The 14,720-nt window shown below is 45.6% G+C and overlaps 1 protein-coding gene across 1 annotated transcript in view; it reads right to left on the reverse strand.

Moving 5' to 3' along the window:
- Positions 1 to 14,720, reverse strand: part of LOC138498060 (dynein regulatory complex protein 1-like) — a 371,050-nt gene that overhangs the window by 68,128 nt on the left and 288,202 nt on the right. The window contains exon 13 of the mRNA XM_069621906.1: positions 12,131 to 12,217. Within this exon, the coding sequence (XP_069478007.1) occupies positions 12,131 to 12,217 (87 nt within the window). The remainder of the gene's footprint in view (positions 1 to 12,130; positions 12,218 to 14,720) is intronic.

Here is a 14,720-nt window from a genome sequence, read left to right on the forward strand (position 1 = left end):
AGGACTCTGGAACATTTTGTGTCCCATACTGGGATGTCATTCAACTGACGATGGCTCATCATCCACATAAAATGAAGAAAGAGACTTAAAACAGTCTTTCTTAGGCATTGGGGTAAAGGTTTTCGCAACATCCTTTGAGGGTTAGCTATTTGTGTCGACAATGGGGTCGAAGTCTTTGACGCAGTCGATGTCGAGGGCTTCAATGGCTGTGGCGTCAAGGCTAATTTAGGCATCGACTTGGAGTCTTTTGGTGCCAATGGTATTGATGATTTTGGCTTCGAAGGAGTCTTCTCTACTTGAGGGAACATTTGAGGGCTCCTGAGGAGTTTTCTCCTGGACGCTCGGGCCTGAAGGTGCACAGGATTTGTCCTTTGCCTTTTTGTCGTGTTTGTTGACATGGGCATTGCTCTTATCTTTCTTCGAGGGGGTCGAGGCGGATTCTCGAATACTTTGAGCTTTTTTAGTCTGAAACTCGCCCACTCAGCCGGTGAGACCGATTTGGTCAGGCACAAGACCAATTCCGGTGGAGGAACTCGACGATGAAGACAGGCAATCTATGGTGCCTTTTCTTCAACCGTCATGAAGATGATGATGAGTGGTGTGAGCACTGCGTGATCGGGACATTCTCGCTTTCTACCGACAAGGAGAGTCATCTCTTGGCTCGTTGGAGGATCGCTTTTTTGACAGCGGTGTTGAATAGGATTTATGAGACCTACCTGCAGCTAACTTCCCTCTATGCTCTTTCACAGCTTTCACTGTCATCGATAGGCAGGACCCACACTCTGATGTTAAATGAGTCGATCCTAAGCACCACAAACACACACGATGGGGGTCCATAAGGGACATTTTTGCCCCACACAAGTGGACATTTTTTGTAATCTTGAGTTGAAGATGCCGATGACGATGTCATCTTTTTCACTAAACACGAAAGGTTTCTTGACAAGGAATGGAAGGGTGCCGATATTCCGAAGTGATAGCTCTCGCACAAAAATTTAACTGATAGGTCGCTGCGTGCGCTGTATACCATCAATGAAGTCGACACTGAGACAGAGGCCCTCGACGTTCAGTGCCCCTTGCTGGAATAAAATACTTCTGAAGCAGCCAAAGCTGGATATGAAGATATCATAAGATAAGGAATACCTGGGAGGACACAATCCATTCAAAGAATGGCTTTAGACACACTACATAGATCAAATCAAGATAGGGGGCTCACAATCCCAGATTTTGATATCTATTTCACGGCAGCTCAGTTGCAGATGGTGACCAAATGGAATGATTCTCTGGAGTGGGAATAGAGGAGGTTCATATCAGGGCTTCTGGGGAATAGGGAAGGGATTGAGTTGTTATGGGACCCAATGGGCATGGTGGGAAAGAGTACAATATACGCTGTTCCAAGGGAGATATGGCAGGGCCTCCTGAGGGAATAATGTAAATCACAGATGTACAGTCCAAACCTCCCATTGGGGTTTGACCCGATCATACGAGAGATCATGATAACCTTCGATATTGGTGAATTACACAGTCATGGCTGCACTCGGATAGGAGATCTCTATATGGCAGGGAATCTTCTATCATTCAAGCAATGGAGACACATGTATGCAATGTCTCAGGGAACCTCTCTGGGTTATGCTCGGTTGGTTAGGAGACTGACTAACATGTGGGACGAGATTTCAGAGGAACCGGAGACAAACCCCTTACTGCAGCAGATGCTGGATTTGGGTGGAAGCAGAGGAGTTATCTCTGGGATGTATAAGAGAATTTGGGAACAGAAACTGCATCCCATGTTGGGGGTCAAAGGGAAGTGAGAGAGGGATATGGGCTATGAGATTACGGATGCTCAGTGGACAAGCATTTGGGAACAAGTGACAAAGGTATCCAGGAACGCAAAGTCCGGTCTAATCCAATAAAAAAGTCCTACACAGGGTACAAATGAATCCAGATTGCATGCAATTAATCTGCAACACACACATGGATGGCCAAAGTGTGGGGAGCATCAGCAGAATTCTGGCACATGGTCTTGTACTGTAGGGTAATCCAGGCATATTGGGGGATGTTATGGGAAAACTGAACACCTGGACATATAGTACGTAAAGTGTACTCTGGAGATATGTTTGTGGGGACTGGTGGCAGTTGGGAAAAAGGGAAAGAAGAAGAAGAAAATAGGGAAATTCCTGCTCATATTAGCAAAACACAGGATAGCGATATCCTGGAAAAACCCAGAAGGCCCCACAGGGCAATCTTGGGATAGGGATGTGCAATGATGGGGGAAATCCTGAGAGGGAGGGTGGATTTAGAGGAGGATGAAAGGGGGCACTCAACTGGGCACAAATGCTTAACGAACTAATGTCGATGCTAGATTTGTGCCCACCTTGAAAAGGGGCAGTTAGAGATACAGCAAAGTTATGAGGGATTACTAGGGAGTGACGGTGGGGGGAAAGCAGGAGGAGTGGAGGGGGGTGTTTAGTTGGGGAAATGTTTATTTACTGCAAGCCTGGCTACTATGTGGACATCGGTCAGGATAATGTGCACTGTTGAAAATGTTGACTGTTGTATCAATTGGAGTAAAAAGAGAAGAAAACTTTGAAATAAGTAAATTCAACATCAAAAAAATCAGTTACGTTATACATATACTTAACTGTTTCACCTTGTGAACTGGGCAATGTTCCCTTCCCCACATTCAAAGCAGGAATTTGTAGCAACAGTCAATACAGGAAAGTTCTGTTTTATAACAAAGTTCTGGTAGTCAGGTTCTTCTTTCTCCAACAGTCTCTCAATAGGACTTTCCAACAGTTCCAAAAGGAAATAACAAATCTCGATTTCTCCACTTGTAACAAAGAGTTAAACACAACTTCTTTTTAAGAACCATAAACACTTTCATAGTTCCTTGATAGCAACATAAATAGTTTGTCAGGATGGTTCCACAATGATTCACAAAATCATGTAGTAGCCTTGGCACTTCTTCTGCACTGTATTTATCCACAAAACAGTGCTTCAACTTAGTAAAGTCTATTGACTTTCAACCACTTCAGTAATGAACACTTCTTCTGAAAAGACATGAACCGCATTGGTGCTGTTTATGCCACATGTAATGCAGACTATGCGCCTCTCCTCCTGAATGTTGGCTATCAGGAGGGCAGCTTGTCTGCCACACTTGTTTTCCCACTCCTACATCAACCAAATGCTGATCATGGCTTTTTATCACACTTGTTCTTCTTTGGCTTGGAAAATGCTTGTTTCGGTCTTTATTAACTATTGCCTCTTCCGCTCTGGGACAATATGGTCTGCTTCTTAATGGCCCTCTTCAGGTTTTGGCAGTATTGGTTGTTGTTAAGATCTTTTAATATTGCCCTTTCCGCAGCTTTAGTAATGGTGGTTTATGTTACCTGTGAAAGTACAATTGTCTCCAATGCTCTTATTCAGAATGATCTGCAAAGTTATTCTTAGTCTGCCAATTCCGCTTCTTTACATTAGTTCGGCATTCAGTACTGTTAACAAAGGCTACCATGAGATTACAGAGCACTCCAGGGTCACAGACAACTAGTGGACTCACCGGGCGCTGCATACACGTCTGCTTGCTCCGCTGCCTCCGTGTCTTCTGCTGCCTCCGCTTCCCGCTACAAGGTAAGTTGCTTTCTTCTGCCTCCCGCGGCCTGTGCCGGTCAGGAAAGGAGCGTGCTTCGCTCAAGGAATACTCCGGTGCTTGCCTGTTACCAGAGCTCACTTTACTGGGGAAAGCATTTTGAATTCATGCTTACCGCCATGCAGCCTCTGCATACAAGATTCTTAAGTGTAGAGACCATCACAAAACCGGCAACCGCTTCACAATCAGTGGCGGCTCCGACAGCTCTGCTTCCATTCAACTTCTGCTACAACTGCAACGTGGAGTCATGATAATTACTCGAACCTCTACTTCGTTTCTTGCTACCTCTTGTGGCTTGGACCTGAGGGGTTCTTTTTTACCCACTAATCCCTCTCATGTGTGGGTCATTACAATCACTAGACTGCACCTTGCAGTCCAGTGCCTCCAAATCACTCGTCCCCGTCCCAGTATTTTGGGCATTGTGGGACTTAAAGTCCCCAATGTTACAATTAGCTTTTCCTGCTACAGTTCCAATTTTACAATAGGCCATTAATAGTGTATGGTCTCTGGAAAAGTTAGTAAAGCTATTATCCCATTCCTCCTGACCTGATTCCCACCCCATTTGATCCTCCCACAGAACACCACCCCCAGGGTGAGGATCAGAAAGGGTCTGCCTTTCCCTGGCCACCTGGGAAGGGTCCCAGGCCAGATGTTCGGTGGGAATCATCTCTGATTCAGCACAACATCCAGGGCATGCAGACTACTGGACCACCAGTCTGGTGATGACCTCAGGGGACTCTCAAGACACAATGCATATGGCGAGAACTTGAAGAAAATGGAGGCAGGCGACCCTAGGGGCAGAAACAAAGATGCTGGTGTTGCAAGACCCCTCTTCATGGTGGAGAGCATAAACTTGAAGCGAATTGTAAGGGTGCATAAGAAGGACTCTGACACGAAGATGGCATATTTGGAGCTATAGACTTTTATTAGTAAAAGTAAAGAATGAGGAAACCTATTTTTCCCTATTACTAAGAGGCATTTCCCTGCCTCATCTAAAGATCTAAAGTGCCTGTCAGGATGTCTGTTAAAGTAAAAGTGTCCACCGCCCTTTGTCAAGAAAGCCCTGCTTCTGGCTATTACACTATAAACTAATAAAAAACTAAGCAGGATTATTCTCATGGATTATTGTTAAAGTGCCACACAATGTCTCCTTGGTGGGCCAGGAGAATGCCTCCCTTCTCCTGGTGTTTGGTTCCAGTCTCAAATTAGCCCAGGGGAATAACTCCCTTCCCAGATTTGTTGGACCATCCTCCAGGTCCACATTACCAGGAGAATGACTATATTCTCCTGTTAGTTATGACACAGTCTCCTACAATCAGGGGGAATTACGCCCTTCCCCATCACTTCTCCCTATTAGCTTTTACACTTACAACACCCAACTCTGAGTGTTGTGAGGGTCTGTGACCTTAGTTTCTCTCTTCTTCTTTGGTTTGGCCGACTTGGTTCACTTCCCTGCCATATACTGCCTGGTGGAAGATGACTTGTATCACTCACTGGGGTTGGTCCAACAGAGGCTAACGAAACCTGTTGGAAAACCTTACAAAGAGTCTATAGACTCTCAATCTTCGAAACCAAGATAAACCTTTTCAACACGCAAATTGAACTAGCTAATACAGATCGAAGAAGCTCTTCGAGATTCTTAAAGGTCTAAAAAAAAAAAAAAATCATGCCACCTCCTTTACCCCTGCTAATCAGACCGGTCTCACAGTACAAATGGCCTTTGAAGCAAAGATTGCTAAATCACGTGCCAAGATCAGAAGTGAACTGGTAAAAAACAAGTCTGCTTCACTGCCAACAGTACTTCCATCCCCCTGTATAGGGCAACGTGAATTGAAATGTTCACGTGTCAATACTGTGAGAAACCTGAAGGTGTCTCCCTATCCAAACCTTGAAAATCCCTTATCCAGTTGGCCAGAAAATAGCCATCCCTATTGGATCCAGTTCCTGGGGATGGACCAGTGAGGGAGGATCACCTGGATGGAGGTGGGGGGGGGGGGTCCTTGAGGAGTGAGAGTGGGACACAGATGGGTTAGAAGCAGTATCACCCTTCCTTTGACAACTTTTCCCCATCCTCTCAAGTAGGACATTCAAAAACACTTCCCCCGTTTTGAAACACAAACACCTTCCCACCACACAATAGACAACAGACTAATGTTAACCTGTGTACCTGGCATGTCCCAACCCGAGGGTCAATCAATTGACTCAAATCACACACACCTGATGGCCCTTCCTTTTCCCCACAGGGATAAAAGGTGGAACAAGAGAGCGCAGAATGAGCAAGGCGAGCACAGCTGACAGCACGATGAGGCGGCTACCACGCAGCAGTTCAAGAGTAGGAGAAAGGTGGCAGAAATCGAAAGGGTGGCGAGGAGAGAAGTGGCCTTGCCCTTTTCATCCCAGACCCGCAGAACCTTCATGGAAAAGATCCTAAAACCACGAACAATAACCCAAGTGTCTTGCAGCAGATGTCAACAGTACACAGGGCAAGCCTCGCCAATAAGCAGGAGCGAGGGAAGCTCCAGTGCCCGTGGTACTGGCCTTGACTCCAGAAAAAAAGGCCAAATGGATCATCACAGCCGGTGAGTCGAAGGGAGAACTGATAAGAAACGGGCTGTGTTGAATGAGAATTGCAGTGGTGACAAGTTTGTACCAGGTTCAACAAACTTTCAATGTACTGTAAAAGTGTGAAGGGGAAACCAGCAAAAGGGGAAATCGGCAGCACGTAGGTGCTAACTCAGGAGACTCTGGTCGATCCCCATCTGAGTGAAACTACGATTACCAGAAGGCCGTAGGAGGGCCAGCGAAATAGGTCAAAGTGGTCAGAGGGTCAAGCAAAATCCCTGTACAATTGAAAGACTTGGATCAATAAGCAGTGTGAAAGCAAGGGAGGCGAATCCCACAAACATTGAACTGTGTAAAAAGAGAATATTGAAAGTCAGAGGGGTCAGCTCCCAGAAAAGGGGGACCCAGGTGTGGGCCACTATCACCCTGATCGAGAGCCACAGTAAACCTGGCAAAGGGAAGGTAAGAATCGTGAGGGGGTCAGGGCCAGGCAAAGGGGGATCCAGGGGTGAAAGTTGTCACCCCAAGAGTGAGAAAAGTGAAAGCAAAAGTTAAGAAACGGCAAGAGTGAACTCGAAGGAGTGATGCCAGAGAAGAGGGGTCCGAGCGCGGCAGAGGGAGATCCGGAGATGAAGCTATCACCCAGGTACTAGCAGTCAAGAGAGGTCCGAGCCCGACCGAGGGAGATCCAGGGGTGAAGCTATCATCCAAACTTCAAGTAAAGAACTGAGATACAAATTAAGGAGTATGATACGAGAAGGATCAGCACCCAGAAGGGGGAGACCTAGGGGTGAAACCATAACCCTATCTGAACTGTGGATTACAATTTAGAAGGGTCAGCGCCCAGAATAGGAAGACCCAGGGGGAAACCATCCCCCTATCTGAACTGTGGATTACAATTGAGAAGGGTCAGCGCCCAGAAGAGGGGGACCCATGGGGTGAAACATTTTCACACTAATGAACTTTCATTTAGTTAAAGGAACTTTTGTTTTGGTTATTTTTGAAGACATCAGGCCGTAAAGGCAAGAGACTTTTCGGAGTAAATGTGACTTGGCCATCGACAGTCCTGAGAACGGCCATTGGAACTATTGTCTCATGCTGGAGAAGCCCGGGACTGTACTGTGCTCCAAGCTTGCATCTTACCCCGTGCACAAAATGTGGGTAAGGAAGGCCTAGGCTACTGCATTCTGACATATTATTTGGGAACATTTCTTTGCTTTCTTAAAAACTATCCCACACCCTTTTTTGAATTAGTTGTAAGGTTTGGCAATAGGGTTCTTAGTCTAGGCCCTTTTATTTTGACACAACGTCTTATTTTTCATTTCATGGTTGATGCATGCTCCCATCTTATATATAAGTTCACATTAGGCATTTTTCCAACTTGCATACAGCGTTCATTGTTCAATAAACACCCTTGAACGTGGTCATTTGTGTCTGTCTTACTTGTTGTCACCATGAGTTCCTCACAATACATCGGGCATGATTGACATCTTGACCTCCTTACGCCCTTCTGCCTGCCCAGAAAATGTTCTTCTGCCTAAGCTGATTCTCGAGAACAAAGATATTGCTGCTCCTTTCTTTGCGAGATTCGTTAACTCTTCATTTAGCAATAACCAGGTGCCTGACTCCATTAAGGCTGTCACTGTTACACCCCTGAGAAAGAAGGCTGGACTTTACCCTAATTACACCAATAACTGAAGACCCATCACTAACTGAAATTTCCTGCTAAAGATACTTGACAAATCAGCCACACTCCAACTTCAAGCGTTCATTGAATCCTTCAACATCTTACACCCCAGACAATCTGGCTTCCACATCACAGTACGGAGACAGCACTCATAAATCTTCAAACCCATATGCTTGGAATCATGGGCAATGGTAAACCTGTCCTACTAGTACTGTTGGATCTGTATGCAGCTTTTGAGCTGCTAGACCACAAGCTCCTCTTAAGAACATAGGACAGTGCAGTCAGGAAACCATCGACTGGATACAGTCTTTCCTTTTGCACCGAATTTCTAGAATCTGCTGTGGGGACGCCACTGCTTCCTCAGCTCCAATCAACCGGGGTGTCCCTCAGGGTGACTGTTGATCTCGGCTGCTCTTTAACCTATACATCAGACCTCTATGTAGTCTCCTAGAGGAGAATGGTGTCTACTTTACCAGCTACGCGGACAGCACTCAGTCCTACAATTCCCTCGGAATTATGAGCTTGATTCAAAGAAATTGGAACACAACAATTACAAGACTGAGTCTTGGATGAACTCAAACTGGATGTGTCTGAATGGAATGGTTGCCCGCCTCACCGACGTGACACCACGCATGCGCGGAGCACGGTCAGCGACACAGCTCACTTCAGGAGCTCTCCCCAGTACGAGAAGGTAAGCAACTCGCCCTCTCCTTCGGGGTGTTACAAGTATTAATACCAAAGTGACTATAACAGTCTATTGACATCCCATTTAGGATACATTGTCTATATATTATAACAGGAGACATGTGTCCACGCACAGCTAACTACACTCTGCACCGGCCAATAGTAGGCTAACAGCACTTTAATTTCTCACGTGCACAGTGTCAATTTCATGACACAAATAGGACCCATGCATCTAACACACGCTGTGTCCTATATATTGCAGCGGAGACCTCTCCTGCAACTCCAGAGAACAATCACCACCTGGTCTGGCATACTCGGATTCGCCATTCCCCACGCACCATCCTGCCCTGAGACAAAATACTGTTGAAGACAGGTATGTCTGAGCTTAGCATCATGCTTTTTTAGTTTCTTATTCTATAGAACCCTTTTAAAACAGCACATGTCCCCCCCTTTTTTCTTGTTCCTCATCCACAGCTTGGTCAGAGAAACACACACAAGACTACCCGATTTCACAGTCCTGAGGAAAGCTATAGAACAACCCACCATCTACATCTGCGTTGTTATATAGCTGGAAACACATCTAAGTGTCGACTCCTTCTCAGTGCATGTACAATAATATTGCATTTGATAACCTTGTTGTATTAATGACTAAGTGTTGTTGACATTATATGCCGATACAATATAATGAAAATACAATTTGTGACAATGGACTTTTAGTTTGTCTATGTTTTTTTAAAAAATCTTTTGGGGTGTGTCCCAAATAAAAATTCTTAAGCACCCGTGAAAAATTGTTGTTGGGTTCTATTACAAAAAAATCACAAGTCTTACTAGCGTAGACTTGGTCTCATGTATGCTAGCGCGACACCTGTTAGTGTCTCAGAGGAAGAGGCAGCCAGAGTCCAACCCCCTCTTTTTGCAGTGTAAATTCGTCCTCCAGACTCAGGCCCCTCTATAAAATACAAAGAGGATCCCCCCTTTCCCTTCCTTATAAACCTGAATGGAAGCAAGACTGAACTGTTGATATTTGCTTCACCTCAGACAAGGCTTAAACTTGATCCCAGATACCTATCCTTCGCTATTCAAGACTGTGACATCAAGGTATCGGAAAAGGTGAAAACATTAGTCCCTTAGTTCCGAGATTCATGTCAACCAGATGGTTAAAAACTCTGCCTACTGCCTCTGACTGTTGAAAAACATCTGTCCTTTCATCTCTGAGCCCAACAGTACATCGTTTGCACAGGATTGATTATTGTAATGCTCTATTAATAGGAGCCAGCAAAAAATGGCTACAAAAATTGCCAGTTACACAGAACAACGCTGTCCGCATTATCAAAACAAAATCAAGACGGGAGCACATCTCCAGCAGTCGACAAGACCTGCAATGGCTCCTGGTACATGCAAGGATCCACTTCAAGGCAGCTGTGCTCATTCACAGATGTCTATACAGGATGTTGCCAACCTACCTTAAAAAAATGGTGACCCTTTACGAGCCTAGATGAACTCTGTGCTCAACCGCTCAAGCACTGATCACTAATCCAAGCTTTAAGTGGGCCAATAGACTGGGCAAACCTTTCCCAGTCCTTTCAGCCAAACTCTGGAATTCTCTCCCCCTGGCCTTGAGACAAGAACAAGGCCTAATGCCATTTCGACAAGAGTTTAAAAACCTTTCTCTTCAAGTAACCTTCATTTGTGATCCGATCTAGGTCCCGTTTTTCTTGTGTCAATCTTTCTTGGCGACACGATGCCTGCGCACTTTCGGCGCCATACACACAAAAAAACACACAAAAAAGTAATTAAACCATGAAAGAGGGAGTTAGACCATTATTCCAGAGAATTGGTTTGTCTGCAGAGAACGAGGGTAGGGGAAGAGATAGAGAGAGATAGCAAGAGAGAGAGAGAGAGAGAGAGAGCGAGTGAGAGAGTGAGAGAGTGAGAGAGTGAGAGGAGGAAGGAGTTTTCTAAGCAGTGTAGCTTAGTTTGTGACCCTGAAAGGGAGGCCCCTGGCACAGGCTTGTCTGGGTCCAATGCCAAGAGCTTTGCAAAGGTTCAAGACCAGCAGAACTAAGAAGGAGTTTGCCAGCCTGCTGGGAGTCACAAACCCAGGCCCAGCAAAGAACCGGACAGAAAGGAGAACCAAAAACCTTTAGAGAGCTCCTTCCCAGAAGAGCAACCACTGCCTGGAAGATACCCTCAGGCTGAAATTCACCCAGGCAGGAGGAGAAAAAGTCATGCTTAAATTGGTAACGATGCCTGCTAAGGCAAGAGGGGGAGCTTGAATCTCATAAAGTGCGCCCTGCGCAAGATGGGGAGCACAGGGTCTTGCCCCAATAGGAGACACTGAGACTGTGAGTAAACTGAATGGCACCCCCAGAGTGCCATAACCCTGAGATATGAATGTTTAGAGTAAGGAACTAGACTGGGGCGTTAGGTCTACTTAGACTAGACCGTGGCACTACGTTTATTTACTCCTCCATCCTGACACTGTTCGCCATAGTTCCCCTTCTTAAGGTTTAGAAGACTTCACTCTAGGTCCTTTATTTATTTGCTGATTTGAAAGTTGCCAACAGCAATAATGTCCCGTGGCATCTTAGGCGGCCATCAGGGGGGAGGGGAATGGTTAGAGCATGAATGGGAAGCTCCAATGACAGAGGTAAGGAAAAAACAGTTAATGAACCGGGAGTTGTTTTACGTTTGTTCTTAAAATGGGACATTTTCCTCAAGCCTCAGATAAAAAGTGAGCACATGCCGAACGAGGGAGCCAGAAAAGTCCAGAGTTTTCCCTGCATTATGGGCTGTCTCGCCCTACACAAACTATAAAGGACCCTGAAGGCCAGAGACCCCTTGCCTTGTAACACAGAAACACCGGAAGCATCTCTGGTCAGAAGGCCTGCTACTTTTGAGTCCTTGCTACAGTGTAGACTTCATTATCTGGAAGAAGGTGGAATTTTGGAGAGACTTTTGGCACAGTTGAAAGGTACCTTTTAATGCCAGTGACAGCTCATGGGCTGTTTCCATAGGAGGCATAAATGGGTTCATAACACACTGAGGTCATCCATGTACAGTTCTTCTTTTGATTATTCATTAGCTGTGTTCTTCATTTTATTTGTGTTTATTATTTGAAAGCAGAGGATTGTGATTGCGTCTTCATCTCTTCGCAGGGAGCCCTGTATGGCAGATCTATAACCCAACGTCCAAGGTCAATACTATATTAAAGGGCGAGTACTTCAGCTTCAGTGCATGCCCTGCACCGCCTGGCATAGTGACTGGTCAAGCATCTCAACCTCCCAGTGCATTCTCCATACCATTTTTCGTTATAAAGAATTTGATATATGTTCATTCTTTATAAAATATTCAATATACAGACTGCATACCAGCCTGGGTTTCGACAAAGTAGCTGCACATTTCTAGAGGGGTAGAGATGGAGCAGTTGTCGCAACTCCCTCCTGCACAAACCCCCACTTTCTGAAAATCCTTCCCAGAACTTGTTTTAGTCTGGCTTAGTAAATGTAATTGACGTCCAACGTATTGTAGACTGTGGCGTAAGTGCGTCATCTCACCTGGTCAGGTGACTGGTGTTCTGCCTGGTACTTGAGGAAGAAGTCCACAAGGTTGTACACATCGCCTTCACTGTCGATGCCCAAAGCCTGGAGGGAAGCAGAGAGGTTACTCAAGCGGTTAGTATGCAGGGTCATACACACACACACACACAACTAACTGCTTGTAGCAAAGCCTCGACCAATAAATAAAAAGACAAGTTTTAGATGTAATATAACATATTTTAACATCTAATGGTTACATGATCTAGCTATTGAGCTCACAACAAATAACACACATTATTTCAATAGGCCTTCTGATACACTACTTTAAATGGCTGAATATGTTACGCAGATAATGTTCTAATTGGTTAGCCATTGCAACATGTTATACCAGTGCAAATATATGAATCTAAGTATGATGGGTGTTCTCCATTCATGATGATAATAATAATACTGCTAATGTGTGTTTCCATAGCGCTTGATATCAAATTCCTCCCGCTTCTACGCACTGCAATAATAAGGTTACCACACTACTTAATGCTCTCAATTAACCAACTTCTGATGGATGAAGGGCTGAGGAAGGCGACATGCCAGGAAATAAACTTCCCAAGCGTAGACTGGCCCCACGGCAGAGGTGAGCGCTTCACTCGCTGAGCTATGAAACACTTGTGTACAGGCGCGTTATAAATGCCATATCATATCATACTCCGGGTTGTCAGATTAAAAGGACAGAACATATCCCAGCTTTCAAAAGTGCACACTATGCAGAGGTTGTCCCTCTGCCAGCAAGCAGTTGTTACTGCATAGAGACTAGGTGAGCACATACATCTGGTACCTTTGCAAGGTTACTGGCCTCGAGGTTCTGGTCTTACAAATTGTGGAAATTAACCTGAGCAGTCCCAAGCGATAATCGTGAAGATTTAAATAGACTGAATAGGTGTCTAGAGACATTCTTTCAAACACCTTTATAAGAAAGAGAGGCAAAATATCTCTCACACTTTAACAGGTAATTTACTCCAGCACTAGCTGACAACAGAGCGATAGGTCCCCTAGTAAGGGAAACGGATGATAAGCTCCTAGTGCGAGCGATGTGGTGTCCTAGTAGGGGAAACAAATGAGAACCTCCTAGTGTGAGCAATGTGGTCTCCTAGTAGGAGAAACCGATGAGAAGCTCCTAGTGTGAGTGAAGTGGTCTCCTAGTAGGGGAAAGCCGATGAGAAGATCCTGGTGAGAGCAATATGGTCTCCTAGTAGGAGAAACCAATCAGAAGCTCCTTGTGCAAGCGATGTGGTATCCTAGTAGTAGAAACGGATGAGAACCTCCTAGTGTGAGCGATGTGGTCTCCTAGTAGGAGAAACCGATGAGAAGCTCCTTGTGTAAGTGAAGTGATGTAGTCTCCTAGTCATGGAAACAGATGAGAACCTCCTAGTGTGAGCGATGTGGTCTCCTAGTAGGAGAAAGCCGATGAGAAGCTCCTAGTGAGAGCAATATGGTCTCCTGGTAGGAGAAACCAATTAGAAGCTTCTTGTGCAAGTGATGTGGTATCCTAGTAGTGGAAACGGATGAGAACCTCCTAGTGTGAGCAATGTGGTCTCGGAGTAGGAGAAACCGATGAGAAGCTCCTTGTGTAAGTGAAGTGATGTAGTCTCCTAGTAGGGGAAACGGATGAGAAGCTCCTAGTGCGAACGATGTGGTGTCCTAGTTTGGGAAACGAATGAGAAGCTTGTAGTGTGAGCGATGTGGTCGCCTAGTAGGGGAAACATATGAGAAGCTCCTAGTGCGAGTAAAGTGGTCTCCTAGTAGGGGAAATGGATGAGAAGCTCCTGGTGCGAGCAATGTGGTGTCCTAGTAGGGGAAACGGAGGAGAAGCTCCTAGTGCGAGCGATGTGGTGACCTAGTTTGGGAAACAAATGAGAAGCTCGTAGTATGAGCGATGTAGTTTCCTAGTAGGGGAAACGGATGAGAAGCTCCTAGTGCGAGCGATGTGGTCTCCTAGTAGGGGAAAAGGGGAAACATATGAGAAGCTCCTAGTGCGAGGGAAATGGTCTCCTAGTAGGGGAAAATGGATGAGAAGCTCCAAGTGCGAGCGATGTGGTCTCCTAGTAGGAGAAACCGATGAGAAGCTCCTTGTGCAAGTGATGTAGTCTCCTAGTAGTGGAAAGAGATGAGAACCTCCTAGTGTGAGTGTTGTGGTCTCCTAGTAGGAGAAAAGGATTAGAAGCTCCTAGTGCGAGCGATCTGGTGTCCTAGAAACGCATGAGACGCTCGTAGTGTGAATTATGTGGTATTCTAGTAGGGGAAACACATGAGAAGCTCCTAGTGCGAGTGAAGTGGTCTCCTAGTAGGGGAAACAGATGAGAATATCCTAGTGCGAGCAATATGGTCTCCTAGTAGTGGAAACGGATGAGAACCTCCTAGTGTGAGTGATGTGGTCTCCTAGTAGGAGAAACCGATGAGAAGCTCCTTGTGCAAGTGATGTGGTCTCCTAGTAAGGGAAACGGAGGAGAAGCTCCTAGTGCAAGCGATGTGGTCTCCTAGTAGGAGAAACCGATGAGAACCTCCTAGTGTGAGCGGTGTGGTCTCCTAGTAGTGCAAACGCATTTGAACCTCA

This window comes from Ambystoma mexicanum, chromosome 5q (assembly GCF_040938575.1).
Source record: "Ambystoma mexicanum isolate Mex_15411 chromosome 5q, UKY_AmexF1_1, whole genome shotgun sequence".
Classification (NCBI taxonomy): Eukaryota; Metazoa; Chordata; class Amphibia; order Caudata; family Ambystomatidae; genus Ambystoma; species Ambystoma mexicanum.